This window comes from Dendropsophus ebraccatus, chromosome 5 (assembly GCF_027789765.1).
Source record: "Dendropsophus ebraccatus isolate aDenEbr1 chromosome 5, aDenEbr1.pat, whole genome shotgun sequence".
NCBI lineage: Eukaryota > Metazoa > Chordata > Amphibia > Anura > Hylidae > Dendropsophus > Dendropsophus ebraccatus.
The window spans coordinates 5,736,007-5,753,936 of NC_091458.1; the positions used below are offsets into that span (position 1 = coordinate 5,736,007).

A 17,930-nucleotide genomic window follows, 5' to 3' on the forward strand; every position below is an offset into this window, starting at 1 on the left:
AATTTTTTTCATTTACATTTCAGTTACATTTTTTCCACACAGAGAATCCCAGTGATGCGGCTGATGGAGACTTTAAGTTGTCACATTTTAAAGAAGAAGATAAAGAAGTGGAGCAGCACTCCTCAGGAGAAACCCGCCGGGAGCTTACGGTACATCCAGGAGGTCACAGGACAGATCTATCATATAATCCCCCTAATCCTGAGGAACCTTCTCCTGACCCATCACAGGTTGTCACCACAAGGACAGATCAGACAGACCGGAAAAGGTTTCATTGTGGTGAATGTGGGAAAGTGTTTACAAAAAACTCAGACCTCGCAACGCACAGAAGAAGTCACACAGGGGAGACCTATTCATGTTCACTATGTGGGAAATGTTTTACAGATGACTCTGAGCTTGTGTCACATGAGAGAATGCACACAGCGGAGTATCCATATTCATGTTCACAGTGTGGGGAACGTTTTGCTCAGAAATCAGTTCTTCTTAAACATCAGGAATCTCACACAGAAAAGACACTATATTCGTGTCCTGAATGTGGGAAATCTTTTACATCTAAATCAAGTCTTTTTATGCATGAGAGATGTCACAAAAGAGAGAAGTCATGTTCATGTTCTGAATGTGGGAAATATTTCCTATCAAAATCACGTCTTGTTGCACATGAGAAGAGTCACATAAAGGAAAAAACATACTCATGTTCAGAATGTGGGAAATTTTTTATAAATAAATCTGATTTGGTTTCCCATAAGAGAAGCCACAAGGGGGAGAAGCTGTATTCCTGTTCGGAATGTGGAAAATGTTTTACAGGTAAAGCCCAACTGGTTATGCATGAAAGAATTCACACAGGAGAGAAGCCATATTCATGTTCAGAATGTGGGAAATGTTTTAAATGTAAAGCGCATTTAGTTAAACATGAAATAACTCACTCTGGAGAAAAACCGCATTCATGTTCAGATTGTGGAAAATGTTTTTCAAGTAAATCAAGCCTTGTTAGACATCAGATAATTCACACAGGAGAGAAGCCATATTCATGTTCAGAATGTGGGAAATGCTTTACATGTAAAGATCATCTGCTTACACATGCGAGAATTCACACAGGGGCGAAACCACATTCATGTTCAGAATGTGGGAAATGTTTTTCAAGTAAATCAACTCTTGTTATACATGAAAGAATTCACACAGGTGAGAAGCCATATTCATGTTCAGAATGTGGGAAATGCTTTACATGTAAAGATCATCTGGTTACACATGCGAGAATTCACACAGGAGAGAAACCACATTCATGTTCAGAATGTGGGAAAAGTTTTTCAAGTAAATCAAGTCTTGTTAGACATCAGACAATTCACACAGGAGAGAAGCCATATTTATGTTCAGAATGTGGAAAATGCTATACAAAGAAATTACTTCTTCTTAAACATCAGAGAATTCACACAGGGGAGAAGCCGTACTCCTGTTCAGAATGTGAGAAATCTTTTACAAAGAAATCACATCTTGTTAATCATCTGAGAATTCACACGGGGGTGAAACCATACATATGTTCAGAATGTGGAAAAGGTTTTACAAATAAATCAAATCTCCTTACACATGAAAGAACGCTTCACACGGAAGAGAAGCCATATTCATGTTCAGAGTGTGGGAAAGGTTTTCCAAATAAATCAGATATTGTAAGACATCAGAGAACTCACACAGGAGAGAAGCCACATTCATGTTCAGAATGTGGGAAAGGTTTTCCAAATAAATCAGACCTTGTCAGACATCAGAGAACTCACACAGGGGAGAAGCTATATTCATGCTCAGAATGTGAAAAAAGTTTTACAAGTACATCAAATCTGCATATACATGAGAGAACTCACACAGGAGAGAAACCATATGTATGTTCAGAATGTGGGAAATGTTTTACAAATAAACCAGATCTTATTAGACATCAGAGGTCTCATACAGGAGAGAAGCCGTTTTCATGTTCAGAATGTGGAAAAGGTTTTACAAATAGATCAGGTCTTATTGCACATGACAAGACACACAGGAGAGAAGCCTTCTTGATGTTCTATATGTGAAGAATTATTTACATGAATATAACATGAAATTCAGAGAATCTACCTGGAGAATAAACTTTGTATACTTATATAAATCTATAATTGATGAATAAACCTTCCTGACGGTCTCTGCTGTCAGCTTCTTCCGTTATTTCCACCAGTGTAGCTGGACGGTGGGGGGGGATCGTATACATACACGATGGGATATACCATAGAGGTTTATATAGACATGATGGGATATACCATAGAGGTTTATATATACATGATGGGATATACCATAGAGGTTTATACACACACAGTGGGATATACCATAGTGGTTTATACGTACACGATGGGATATACCATAGAGGTTTATACATACACGGTGGGATATACCATAGAGGTTTATACATACACAGTGGGATATACCATAGAGCTTTATACGTACACAGTGGGATATACCATAGAGGTTTATACATACATGATGGGATATACCATAGAGGTTTATATATACATGATGGGATATACCATAGAGGTTTATACATACACGGTAGGATATACCATAGAGGTTTATACATACACAGTGGGATATACCATAGAGCTTTATACGTACACAGTGGGATATACCATAGAGGTTTATACATACATGATGGGATATACCATAGAGCTTTATACGTACACAGTGGGATATACCATAGAGGTTTATACATACATGATGGGATATACCATAGAGGTTTATATATACATGATGGGATATACCATAGAGGTTTATACATACACGGTAGGATATACCATAGAGGTTTATACATACACAGTGGGATATACCATAGAGCTTTATACGTACACAGTGGGATATACCATAGAGGTTTATACATACATGATGGGATATACCATAGAGGTTTATACACACACAGTGGGATATACCATAGAGGTTTATACATACACGGTAGGATATACCATAGAGGTTTATACATACACAGTGGGATATACCATAGAGGTTTATACATACACAGTGGGATATACCATAGAGGTTTATACATACACAGTGGGATATACCATAGAGGTTTATACGTACACGATGGGATATACCATAGAGCTTTATTCGTACACAGTGGGATATACCATAGAGGTTTATTCGTACACAGTGGGATATACCATAGAGGTTTATATATACATGATGGGATATACCATAGAGGTTTATACGTACACAGTGGGATATACCATAGAGGTTTATACATACACAGTGGGATATACCATAGAGGTTTATACATACACAGTGGGATATACCATAGAGGTTTATACGTACACGATGGGATATACCATAGAGGTTTATACATACACAGTGGGATATACCATAGAGGTTTATACATACACAGTGGGATATACCATAGAGGTTTATACGTACACGATGGGATATACCATAGAGGTTTATACATACACAGTGGGATATACCATAGAGGTTTATACGTACACGATGGGATATACCATAGAGCTTTATTCGTACACAGTGGGATATACCATAGAGGTTTATATATACATGATGGGATATACCATAGAGGTTTATACGTACACGGTGGGATATACCATAGAGCTTTATTCGTACACAGTGGGATATACCCAGGGCCGTATTTGCCACTAGGCACCCATGGTACAATGCCTAGGGCGGCGCCCCGCGGGGGAAAAAAATTTTTTTTCGTAAAAAAAAAATTTAAACCCCCGCCGCCATAGGCACCGGATCACGGGTGCCTGGGGGGAGGGGGGGCGGGGTGTATGGGGGCGTCTTACAGCTTCGGGCTGACTGGGCTGAGCTTCCGGCACACACTACCTCTATCACAAGCCGGAAGCCCCACAGTCCCGGACTTCCCTGCCCGCCCAGCTTCTCCCCCTGCACCCCCCCAGCTGCCTTCCCTGCCCCCCAGGTTCTCCTCCTGCACCCCCAGCTTCTCCCCCAGCTTCTCCCCTGACCCCCCCAGCTTCTCCCCGCCCCCCCTAACTTCTCCCCCTGCTCCCCCAGCTTCTCCCTGCCCCCCCAACTTCTCCCCCTGCCCCCCCCAGCTTCTCCCTGCCCCCCCAACTTCTCCCCCTGCCCCCCCAGCTTCTCCCTCTGCCCACATCTCCCCCTGCCTGTCCTCAGCTTCTCCCCCTGCACCCCCCATCTGCTCTTCCTGCTCCCCAGGTTCTCCCCCTGCCCCCAGCTGCTCTCCCCTGCCCCCCATCTTCTCCTCATGCCCACATCTGCTCCCCCTGCCCCCCAGCTGCTCTCCCCTGCCCCCCAGCTTCTCCCCCCAGCTTCTCCCCTGCACCCCCCCCCCCCCCCAGCTGCTCTATACCATCCCTACAGTGAGGAGGAGACCGGGCACTGCCCATCACCTGCCCCCATACCATCCCTACAGTGAGGAGGAGACCACTGCCCATCATCTGCCCCCATACCATCCCTACAGTGAGGAGGAGACCACTGCCCATCATCTGCCCCCATACCATCCCTACAGTGAGGCCGGGTGGGGGCAGCATCATAATTGGGGGGGGGGGGCAGGGAGCTGAATGGGGTAAGGTAGAGGTATTAGTAATGAAAACCTTATCTTCAGCTCTCTGGACCTCGGAAGAACGGGCCGAGGGGATGTGATTGGTTCCTCCAGGCAGTTTACACCCGAAGACCCTACACAGAGAGCCAGGAGGCTTAGGGACAACTCTGTGAATGTCCTGGAGTGTCTTGGCCAGAGCCCCAAACCCAATGGGACATCTGCGGAGAGACCTGACAATGGTGTCCACCGCCGACCCCATCTATCCTGACAGAGGGGAGAAAAGAACGGCTGAACATCCCAAAATCCTGATGGGGATTATAGGGATTATAAAGATTTCTATCATCCTCCCACACATGCCATCATGATGTATTTGGGGCACATTAATGGAAACAAGGGGCAACATAACACCGTATGAGAGGCGTGACCGGGCTGGAGGCTTCCGGAATGTATTGTATGATACTATATGACACTCTGTTAGTATATGTCCCCAGCTTCCTCTATGCTCCTGTGCCGCTCCTGGTTCTGTCTGACCTCCACGGTGTCTGGGTTATAAATCTCAGCTGTATCTAATAGTATCTAATGTGCGGATCGAGTAATCCTCTCAGGGCTGGGGTATCTAGTGTGCGGATCGAGTAATCCTCTCAGGGCTGGGGTATCTAATGTGCGGATCCAGTAATCCTCTCAGGGCTGGGGTATCTAATGTGCGGATCCAGTAATCCTCTCAGGGCTGGGGTATCTAATGAGCGGATCCAGTAATCCTCTCAGGGCTGGGGCTATCTAATGTGCGGATCGAGTAATCCTCTCAGGGCTGGGGTATCTAATGTGGGGATCCAGTAATCCTCTTGGGGCTTGGGTATCTAATGTGCGGATCGAGTAATCCTCTCAGGGCTGGGGTATCTAATGTGCGGATCCAGTAATCCTCTCAGGGCTGGGGTATCTAATGAGCGGATCCAGTAATCCTCTCAGGGCTGGGGCTATCTAATGTGCGGATCGAGTAATCCTCTCAGGGCTGGGGTATCTAATGTGCGGATCCAGTAATCCTCTCGGGGCTGGGGTATCTAATATGCGGATAGATTAATCCTCTTGGGGCTGGGGTATCTAATGTGCGGATCCAGTAATCCTCTCGGGGCTGGGGTATCTAATGTGCGGATCCAGTAATCTTCTTGGGGCTTGGGTATCTAATGTGGGAATCCAGTAATCCTCTTGGGGCTGGGGTATCTAATGTGCGGATCCAGTAATCCTCTTGGGGCTTGGGTATCTAATGTGGGGATCCAGTAATCCTCTCAAGGATGGGGTATCTAATGTGCGGATCCAGTAATCCTCTTGGGGCTTGGGTATTTAATGTGCAGATCCAGTAATCCTCTTGGAGCTGGGGTATCTAATGTGCGGATCCAGTAATCCTCTTGGGGCTGGGGTATCTAATGTGCGGATCCAGTAATCCTCTTGGGGCTGGGGTATCTAATGTGCGGATCCAGTAATCCTCTTGGGGCTGGGGTATCTAATGTGCGGATCCAGTAATCCTCTCAGGGCTGGGGTATCTAATGTGCGGATCCAGTAATCCTCTCAGGGCTGGGGTATCTAATGTGCGGATCCAGTAATACTCTCAGGGCTGGGGGTATCTAATGTGCGGATCCAGTAATACTCTCAGGGCTGGGGGTATCTAATGTGCGGATCGAGTAATCCTCTCAGGGCTGGGGTATCTAATGTGCGGATCCAGTAATCTTCTTGGGGCTTGGGTAGCTAATGTGGGGATCCAGTAATCTTCTTGGGGCTGGGGTATCTAATGTGCGGATCGAGTAATCCTCTCAGGGCTGGGGTATCTAATGTGCGGATCCAGTAATCCTCTCAGGGCTGGGGGTATCTAATGTGCGGATCCAGTAATCCTCTCAGGGCTGGGGGTATCTAATGTGCGGATCGAGTAATCCTCTCAGGGCTGGGGTATCTAATGTGCGGATCCAGTAATCCTCTCGGGGCTGGGGTATCTAATATGCGGATAGATTAATCCTCTTGGGGCTGGGGTATCTAATGTGGGGATCCAGTAATCCTCTCAGGGCTGGGGGTATCTAATGTGCGGATCGAGTAATCCTCTCGGGGCTGGGGTATCTAATGTGCGGATCCAGTAATCCTCTTGGGGCTGGGGTATCTAATGTGCGGATCCAGTAATCTTCTTGGGGCTTGGGTATCTAATGTGGGGATCCAGTAATCCTCTTGGGGCTGGGGTATCTAATGTGCGGATCCAGTAATCCTCTTGGGGCTTGGGTATCTAATGTGGGGATCCAGTAATCCTCTCAAGGATGGGGTATCTAATGTGCGGATCCAGTAATCCTCTTGGGGCTTGGGTATTTAATGTGCAGATCCAGTAATCCTCTTGGAGCTGGGGTATCTAATGTGTGGATCCACTAATCTCTTGGGGCTGGGGTATCTAATGTGTGGATCCAGTAATCCTCTTGGGGCTGGGGTATCTATTTTGAAGCCCTCTACTGTTTTTGCTGTGACCAGATCCTGTGGTAGACTGTTCCACAGATTCACAGTTCTCATGGTAAAGAAGGTTTGTTGCCTCCGGAGATTGAACCTTTTTTTCTCCAGGCGGAGGCAGCGCCCCCTTGTCTATCCAGGCGGAGGCAGCGCCCCCTTGTCTCTCCGGGCAGAGGCAGTGCCCCCTTGTCTCTCCAGGTGGAGGCAGCGCCCTCTTGTCTCTCCGGGCGGAGGCAGCGCCCCCTTGTCTCTCCAGGTGGAGGCAGCGCCCCCTTGTCTCTCCAGGCGGAGGCAGCGCCCCCTTGTCTCTCCGGGCGGAGGCAGCGCCCTCTTGTCTCTCCAGGCAGAGGCAGCGCCCTCTTGTCTCTCCAGGCGGAGGCAGCGCCCTCTTGTCTCTCCAGGCGGAGGCAGCGCCCCCTTGTCTCTCCAGGCGGAGGCAGTGCCCCCTTGTCTCTCCAGGCGGAGGCAGCGCCCCCTTGTCTATCCAGGCGGAGGCAGCGCCCCCTTGTCTCTCCGGGCAGAGGCAGCGCCCTCTTGTCTCTCCGGGTGGAGGCAGCGCCCTCTTGTCTCTCCAGGCGGAGGCAGCGCCCCCTTGTCTCTCCAGGCGGAGGCAGCGCCCCCTTGTCTCTCCGGGCGGAGGCAGCGCCCTCTTGTCTCCCCAGGCGGAGGCAGCGCCCTCTTGTCTCTCCAGGTGGAGGCAGCGCCCTCTTGTCTCTCCAGGCGGAGGCAGCGCCCCCTTGTCTCTCCAGGCGGAGGCAGCGCCCCCTTGTCTCTCCAGGCGGAGGCAATGCCCCCTTGTCTCTCCAGGCGGAGGCAGCGCCCCCTTGTCTCTCCAGGCGGAGGCAGCGCCCCCTTGTCTCTCCAGGCGGAGGCAGTGCCCCCTTGTCCTTTGAGGGGGTTTTACCTGGAACATCTTTTCCCCATATTTCTTGTAGGGGCCATTTATATATGTAAATAAGTTAATCATATCTCCCCTTAAACGTCTCCTCTCCAGACTAAACAAATGTAATTCTTTTAATCTCTCCTCATAACTAAGATGCTCCATTCCCCTTATTAGTTTAGTTGCCCGTCTTTGTACCCTCTCCAGCTCTAGAACGTTCCTTTTATGAATCGGGTTCCAAAACTGGACGGCGACTCCAGATGAGGCCGCACCAAAGCTTTATAAAGCGGTAATATTATATCCCTGTCCCGAGAGTCCAGGCCTGTTATATACATGACAATATCCTGCTGGCTTTAGAAGCAGCTGACTGACATGGTGTGCTGTTCTGTAGTCTATTATCTACAAGTACACCCAGATCCTTCTCCATCAGCGACTCTCCCAGAGTAACTCCCCCCAGGACATATGATGCTGCAGGTTATTACTCCCCCCAGGATATGCCGGTTATTAGTACCAAGGTGCATAACTTTACATTTATCCACATTGAACCTCATTTGCCAAGTGGACGCCCAAACACTCAGTGTGTCTAAGTCATCCTGTAACATCTGCACATCCTCCATAGACTGTACTGTACTACAAAGCCTGTAACATCTGCACATCCTCCATAGACTGTACTGTACTACAAAGCCTGTAACATCTGCACATCCTCCATAGACTGTACTGTACTACAAAGCCTGTAACATCTGCACATCCTCCATAGACTGTACTGTACTACAAAGCCTGTAACATCTGCACATCCTCCATAGACTGTACTGTACTACAAAGCCTGTAACATCTGCACATCCTCCATAGACTGTACTGTACTACAAAGCCTGTAACATCTGCAAAGATAGAAACATTGCTGTTAATTCCATTCTCAATATCATTAATAAACAAGTTAAACAGAAGAGGGCCCAGTACTGACCCTTGGGGTACACCACTTATTACCGGGGACCATTCGGAGTAGGAATCATTGACCACCACTCTCTGGGTACCATTATTAAGCCAGTTTTCAATCCAGTTACACATTAAACTTTCCAAACCGATAGACTTTAACTTACCCATCAGACGTCCATGAGGAACTGTGTCAAACGCTTTAGCAAAATCCAGGTACACGATATCCACAGCTGCGCCCCCATCCAGGTACACGATATCCACAGCCGCCCCCCCATCCAGGTACACGATATCCACAGCCGCGCCGCCATCCAGGCTTCTACTTACCTCTTCATAGAAACATATTAGGTTGGTTTGACAGCTTCTGTCCTTAGTAAAACCATGCTGGTTATCACTTATAATACTATTAGCCACTACATATTCCTGGATGTAGTCCCTTATAAGCCCCTACAATAGTTTCCCCACAATGGACGTTAAGCTTACAGGTCTGTAGTTACCTGGGGAAGTTCGAGAGCCCTTTTTGAAGATCGGCATTACATTTGCCTTACGCCAGTCCCTCGGCACAATACCAGTAAGCAAAGAATCACAGAATATTTCATACAAGGGTAGAGAAATTACAGAACTAAGTTCCCTAAGAACTCTGGGGTGTAATCCATCAGGCCCTGGAGCTTTGGTTACATTGAGTTTGTTTAATTTATCTTGGACCATATCTATAGTAAACCAGTTCAGTACATTACATGTGTTAGCAGCACTGGCCCCACCCACCTCAGTACTGGCCCCCACCCACCACAGCTCCATCTTCTTTTGTATATACAGAACTGAAGAAGCCATTAAGTAACTCAGCTTTCTCCTGAGCCCCAGTTATTAACTCCCCGTCACCATTATTTAGGGGTCCTACATGCTCTGACCTTGGGTTTTTTTGCATTAATATATTTGAAGAATTTTTTGGGGGTTTCTTTTGCTTTCTATAGCTACCTGTCTTTCATTGTGATTTTTTGCTGCTTTTATTACATTTTTACAGGTTTTGTTGACTTCTTTGTAATGTTAAAGGCTAAAGCCCCTCTGATCTGTACTGTATACAGCTGACCCCTCTGATCTGTACTGTATACAGCTGACCCCTCTGATCTGTACTGTATACAGCTGACCCCTCTGATCTGTACTGTATACAGCTGACCCCTCTGATCTGTACTGTATACAGCTGACCCCTCTGATCTGTACTGTATACAGCTGACCCCTCTGATCTGTACTGTATACAGCTGACCCCTCTGATCTGTACTGTATACAGCTGACCCCTCTGATTTGTACTGTATACAGCTGACCCCTCTGATCTGTATACAGCTGACCCCTCTGATCTGCACTGTATACAGGTGACCCCTCTGATCTGTACTGTATACAGCTGACCCCTCTGATCTGCACTGTATACAGGTGACCCCTCTGATCTGTACTGTATACAGCTGACCCCTCTGATCTGTACTGTATACAGCTGACCCCTCTGATCTGTACTGTATACAGCTGACCCCTCTGATCTGTACTGTATACAGCTGACCCCTCTGATCTGTACTGTATACAGCTGACCCCTCTGATCTGTACTGTATACAGCTGACCCCTCTGATCTGTACTGTATACGGCTGACCCCTCTGATCTGTACTGTATACAGCTGACCCCTCTGATCTGTACTGTATACAGCTGACCCCTCTGATTTGTACTGTATACAGCTGACCCCTCTGATCTGTATACAGCTGACCCCTCTGATCTGCACTGTATACAGGTGACCCCTCTGATCTGTACTGTATACAGCTGACCCCTCTGATTTGTACTGTATACAGCTGACCCCTCTGATCTGTATACAGCTGACCCCTCTGATCTGTATACAGCTGACCCCTCTGATCTGCACTGTATACAGGTGACCCCTCTGATCTGCACTGTATACAGCTGACCCCTCTGATCTGTACTGTATACGGCTGACCCTCTGATCTGTACTGTATACAGCTGACCCCTCTGATCTGTACTGTATACAGCTGACCCCTCTGATCTGTACTGTATACAGCTGACCCCTCTGATCTGTACTGTATACAGCTGACCCCTCTGATCTGTACTGTATACAGCTGACCCCTCTGATCTGTACTGTATACAGCTGCCCCCTCTGATCTGTACTGTATACAGCTGACCCCTCTGATCTGTACTGTATACAGCTGACCCCTCTGATCTGTACTGTATACAGCTGACCCCTCTGATCTGTACTGTATACGGCTGACCCCTCTGATCTGTACTGTATACAGCTGACCCCTCTGATCTGTACTGTATACAGCTGACCCCTCTGATCTGTACTGTATACAGCTGACCCCTCTGATCTGTACTGTATACGGCTGACCCCTCTGATCTGTACTGTATACGGCTGACCCCTCTGATCTGTACTGTATACGGCTGACCCCTCTGATCTGTACTGTATACAGCTGACCCCTCTGATCTGTACTGTATACAGCTGACCCCTCTGATCTGTACTGTATACGGCTGACCCCTCTGATCTGTACTGTATACGGCTGCCCCCTCTGATCTGTAGTGTATACGGCTGACCCCTCTGATCTGTACTGTATACGGCTGACCCCTCTGATCTGTACTGTATACGGCTGACCCCTCTGATCTGTACTGTATACTGCTGACCCCTCTGATCTGTACTGTATACAGCTGACCCCTCTGATCTGTACTGTATACAGCTGACCCCTCTGATCTGTACTGTATACAGCTGACCCCTCTGATCTGTACTGTATACGGCTGACCCCTCTGATCTGTACTGTATACAGCTGACCCCTCTGATCTGTACTGTATACGGCTGACCCTCTGATCTGTACTGTATACAGCTGACCCCTCTGATCTGTACTGTATACAGCTGACCCCCTCTGATCTGTACTGTATACAGCTGACCCCTCTGATCTGTACTGTATACAGCTGACCCCTCTGATCTGTACTGTATACAGCTGACCCCTCTGATCTGTACTGTATACAGCTGACCCCTCTGATCTGTACTGTATACAGCTGACCCCTCTGATCTGTACTGTATACAGCTGACCCCTCTGATCTGTACTGTATACAGCTGACCCTTCTGATCTGTACTGTATACAGCTGACCCCTCTGATCTGTACTGTATACAGCTGACCCCTCTGATCTGTACTTTATACAGCTGACCCCTCTGATCTGTACTGTATACAGCTGACCCCTCTGATCTGTACTGTATACAGCTGACCCCTCTGATCTGTACTGTATACAGCTGACCCCTCTGATCTGTACTGTATACAGCTGACCCCTCTGATCTGTACTGTATACGGCTGACCCCTCTGATCTGTACTGTATACGGCTGACCCCTCTGATCTGTACTGTATACAGCTGACCCCTCTGATCTGTACTGTATACAGCTGACCCTTCTGATTTGTATTTTTTGAATACCCCTTTTTTCTCATTTATAGCCCCTCTAACCTCGGTTGTCGCCATGTGGGATTGGATTTTAACCGTTTATATTTGTTACCCATAGGAATATATTTGGCAGTACAGTTATTTAATGTGGATTAGCAGATTTCCCATTTATTAGCTGTATCAGTATGTGACAGCAGCCGCTCCCAGTCTATGCCCTGAAGTTCTGCCCGTAACCCAGGAAAATTGGCCCTTTTAAAATGAAGAGTTTTTTCCCTCCCGACATGTTTTTCTTTTCTCACTTTAAGCTAAAAGTCTCTATATTGTGGTCACTATTACCCAGGTGTTCATGGACAGTGACATCCCCAACCAGCTCAGCGGTGTTAGAAATAACCAGATCCGGCAGCCATCACTTCTAGTCGGCTCCTCCACAAACTGGCCCAGAAAATTATCCTGCAGGAGGTTAAGAACATACATTACAAAGTTGTACAACTTTGTAATGTTTGTTTTTTAGTGAATAATTTTGAAACACCGCACTACCCTTTAAAGTAATGTATTGCCTTCCTGCACTTACTACTGCATCAAGGCTTCAATTCCTGGATAACATGGTGATGTCACTTCCTGGATAACATGGTGATGTCACTTCCTGGATAACATGGTGATGTCACTTCCTGGATAACATGGTGATGTCACTTCCTGGATAACATGGTGATGTCACTTCCTGGATAACATGGTGATGTCACTTTTTGGGTAACATGGTGATGTCCCGACTCCCAGAGCTGTGCGGGCTGTGGCTGCTGGAGAAGATGATGGCAGGGGGAAACTGAGGGGCACAAGGGCACTGGAGGGACACTGAGCATCCCCCTGCCATCATCCTATCCAACAGCCCCAGCCCGCACAGCTCTGGGAGTCGGGACATCACCATGTTATCCAGGAAGTGACATCACCATGTTATCCAGGAAGTGACATCACCATGTTATCCACTAGCAGCGTGCAACCTGCAGTGTGAACTATACAATGTCAGTATATACCGCCATCACATATTACTCTATTACTGCACTGTACACACTTACTATACAGTGTCAGTATATACCGCCATCACATGTTACTCTATTACTGCTCCGTACACACTATACAGTGTCAGTATATACCGCCATCACATGTTACTCTATTACTGCACTATACACACTTACTATACAGTGTCAGTATATACCGCCATCACGTTACACTATTACTGCTCTGTACACACTATACAGTGTCAGTATATACCGCCATCACATGTTACTCTATTACTGCACTGTACACACTATACAGTGTCAGTATATACCGCCATCACATGTTACTCTATTACTGCACTGTACACACTATACAGTGTCAGTATATACCGCCATCACATGTTACTCTATTACTGCACTGTACACACATACTATACAGTGTCAGTATATACCGCCATCACATGTTACTCTATTACTGCACTGTACACACATACTATACAGTGTCAGTATATACCGCCATCACATGTTACTCTATTACTGCTCTGTACACACTATACAGTGTCAGTATATACCGCCATCACATGTTACTCTATTACTGCACTGTACACACATACTATACAGTGTCAGTATATACCGCCATCACATGTTACTCTATTACTGCACTGTACACACTATACAGTGTCAGTATATACCGCCATCACATGTTACTCTATTACTGCACTGTACACACTATACAGTGTCAGTATATACCGCCATCACATGTTACTCTATTACTGCACTGTACACACATACTATACAGTGTCAGTATATACCGCCATCACATGTTACTCTATTACTGCACTGTACACACTATACAGTGTCAGTATATACCGCCATCACATGTTACTCTATTACTGCACTGTACACACTTACTATACAGTGTCAGTATATACCGCCATCACATGTTACTCTATTACTGCACTGTACACACTATACAGTGTCAGTATATACCGCCATCACATGTTACTCTATTACTGCACTCACTGTACACACTTACTATACAGTGTCAGTATATACCGCCATCACATGTTACTCTATTACTGCACTGTACACAATATACAGTGTCAGTATATACCGCCATCATATGTTACTCTATTACTGCACTGTACACACTATACAGTGTCAGTATATACCGCCATTACATGTTACTCTATTACTGCACTGTACACACTTACTATACAGTGTCAGTATATACCGCCATCACATGTTACTCTATTACTGCACTGTACACACTATACAGTGTCAGTATATACCGCCATCACATGTTACTCTATTACTGCACTGTACACACTATACAGTGTCAGTATATACCGCCATCACATGTTACTCTATTACTGCACTGTACACACTTACTATACAGTGTCAGTATATACCGCCATCACATGTTACTCTATTACTGCACTGTACACTTACTATACAGTGTCAGTATATACCGCCATCACATGTTACTCTATTACTGCGCTGTACACACTTACTATACAGTGTCAGTATATACCGCCATCACATGTTACTCTATTACTGCACTGTACACACTATACAGTGTCAGTATATACCGCCATCACATGTTACTCTATTACTGCACTGTACACACTATACAGTGTCAGTATATACCGCCATCACATGTTACTCTATTACTGCACTGTACACACTATACAGTGTCAGTATATACCGCCATCACATGTTACTCTATTACTGCACTGTACACACTATACAGGGTCAGTATATACCGCATCACATGTTACTCTATTACTGCACTGTACACACTTACTATACAGTGTCAGTATATACCGCCATCACATGTTACTCTATTACTGCACTGTACACACTTACTATACAGTGTCAGTATATACCGCCATCACATGTTACTCTATTACTGCGCTGTACACACTATACAGTGTCAGTATATACCGCCATATACCTGGTAAATTCCAGAATAACTCGCCATATACATTTATATCGATAACATGATGAATGACATAATATACTGACATGAGGCGTGAGAAGTCAAACACCGACTACATGTGTATCAATCGTGTCTTCTCATGGTTGTAGCTGACTCCTCCCACATGACTGATCACATGACTGTGACATCACCAAAGGTCCTTCAGCGAACTGTGTCTGCTGTGAGGATGGAGGAGAGAGATGAGATGGCGGAGAGAATATTACACGTGGCCCTAGAGATCATCTCCCTGCTGAGCGGAGAGGTGAGGGATTCTGGGAGCTCCCGCCTCATGGCTCCTGTCTCTTAATAAAGCACGGACATGGCTGGAGAGGTGACGGGATAAAGTGACATCACTGTCTCTCTCCATACACAGGATGACATGGTGGTGAGGAAGAGGAGGGATGAGGAGGAAGGAGGGAGCAGGGACCAGGGTCCTATATCACTGCTGCCTCCACCTCACTCACTGATACAGAAGGGAAACAGTCATCAGGAGATCCTGGAAAACATCAACAAGATGGCTGAGCTGCTGACTGGAGAGGTGAGCAGGAGGGGGAGACAGCTGCTGACTGGAGAGGTGAGGGGGAGGAGGAGGAGGAGGCAGCTGCTGACTGGAGAGGTGAGCAGGAGGAGGAGGAGGAGGCAGCTGCTGACTGGAGAGTAGAGGAGGAGGAAGCTGCTGACTGGAGAGGTGAGCAGGAGGAGGAGGAGGCAGCTGCTGACTGGAGAGGTGAGGAGGAGGAGGAGGCAGCTGCTGACTGGAGAGGTGAGCAGGAGGAGGAGGAGGCAGCTGCTGACTGGAGAGGTGAGCAGGAGGAGGAGGAGGAGGCAGCTGCTGACTGGAGAGGTGAGGAGGAGGAGGAGGCAGCTGCTGACTGGAGAGTAGAGGAGGAGTAGGAGGAGGAGGCAGCTGCTGACTGGAGAGGTGAGCAGGAGGAGGAGGAGGCAGCTGATGACTGGAGAGGTGAGCAGGCGGAGGAGGAGGCAGCTGCTGACTGGAGAGGTGAGGAGGAGGAGGCAGCTGCTGACTGGAGAGGTGAGGAGGAGGAGGCAGCTGCTGACTGGAGAGGTGAGCAGGAGGAGGAGGAGGAGGCAGCTGCTGACTGGAGAGGTGAGCAGGAGGAGGAGGAGGAGGCAGCTGCTGACTGGAGAGGTGAGCAGGAGGAGGAGGAGGAGGCAGCTGCTGACTGGAGACGTGAGCAGGAGGAGGAGGAGGCAGCTGCTGACTGGAGAGGTGAGCAGGAGGAGGAGGAGGAGGCAGCTGCTGACTGGAGAGTAGAGGAGGAGTAGGAGGAGGAGGCAGCTGCTGACTGGAGAGGTGAGCAGTAGGAGGAGGAGGCAGCTGCTGACTGGAGAGGTGAGCAGGAGGAGGCAGCTGCTGACTGGAGAGGTGAGCAGGAGGAGGAGGAGGCAGCTGCTGACTGGAGAGGTGAGGAGGAGGCGGAGGCAGCTGAGGTGTGATAAGTAGGTATAGCTTTGTGGTTTAAGAGCTGATGTAGTCGGTGCTAGTAATACATCATGTAATGTAGATATGATCCAAAATAAATTTTTGAAAATGAGTATAAGTAATGACGCTTCAGGACCAGATGGATTACACCCAAGAGTTGTAAGAGTACTTAGTTCTGTAAAGGGGGGGTTATAATCAGTATCCAAATATGTGCAAACACCTAATACAGAAAATATGGAGAAATTATGTGAAACAGGTGAAACCCCCTCAATAGACAGTGGGGCGCTCCCTCAGTCTGGAGAAAATAAGGTTCAGTCTCTGGAGGCGACAAGATGTCTCCACCATGAGGACAGTGATCTGGAGGCTTCACAACCCACAGCGACAATACGTTATATATAATAAAATTAAAGTAATACTCCACAGAGAAAAAAAACATTGTTTTCAGATCAGCTATTGTCAGAAAGTTATAGATTTGTAAGTTACTTTTATTTAAAAAAAATCTCCAGTCTAACAGTACTTATCAGCTGCTGCATGATCTGCAGGAAGTGTTGTATTCTCACCAATCTAACACTAGTTGATTTAAAACATAAAACATATTTTTTCCTTCGGAGTACCCCTTTAATACATATGGAGAAATATATAATCACTTATCCTTTATCCTTCTTCTCCCTAAATGGTTGAAGTTGATGCACAGGGGCCTTTTTTAGCCATATGAACTATGTAACCTAATGTCTATGTCATCACCATCACCGGGTATATAGTATATACTACAGGAGCCGGGATGGGTCAGATATTCCATACGTGACCCTTATTCCTGTATCTTTGTGTTTCTCAGGTTCCTCTAAGGTGTCAGGACGTCACCGTCTATTTCTCCATGGAGGAGTGGGAGTATGTAGAAGGACACAAGGATCTGTACAAGGAGGCCATGATGGAGGATCAGCCGCCCCTTCTCATCAATGACCCCCCAAGGCTGGAGAAGGCGGGAGACATGATGGCGGCCAGGATATTAGAGCTCACCCTAGAGATAATCCACCTGATCACCGGAGAGGTGAGCCATGCGTCACATCCCCTCCCTCTTATCCCTATAGATAATACAGGGAGATGACTGGAGAGGGGAAGGATTGTTAGACTCTCTGTAGTGATCAGTGTCTCACCATACACAGGATTACACAGTAGTGAAGAAGTGGTGTGGTGAGTGTGTGGCGCCCCCTGTGTCAGGAGGCTGGAGCAGCAGCCCCATCACAGATCCTCCACCTCCATCACTGATCCATGAGCAGAAGATCCTAGAACTG

General features: G+C 47.1%; 1 protein-coding gene across 1 annotated transcript in view; it reads left to right on the forward strand.

Annotated features, from left to right (window-relative positions):
- The window catches only part of LOC138793978 (oocyte zinc finger protein XlCOF7.1-like), a 91,461-nt gene that overhangs the window by 52,231 nt on the left and 21,300 nt on the right, over positions 1–17,930 (forward strand). The window contains exons 3-7 of the mRNA XM_069972743.1: positions 43–2,044; positions 4,592–4,767; positions 15,305–15,456; positions 15,568–15,732; positions 17,474–17,686. Coding sequence (XP_069828844.1) covers positions 43–2,044; positions 4,592–4,767; positions 15,305–15,456; positions 15,568–15,732; positions 17,474–17,686 — 2,708 coding nt within the window. The remainder of the gene's footprint in view (positions 1–42; positions 2,045–4,591; positions 4,768–15,304; positions 15,457–15,567; positions 15,733–17,473; positions 17,687–17,930) is intronic.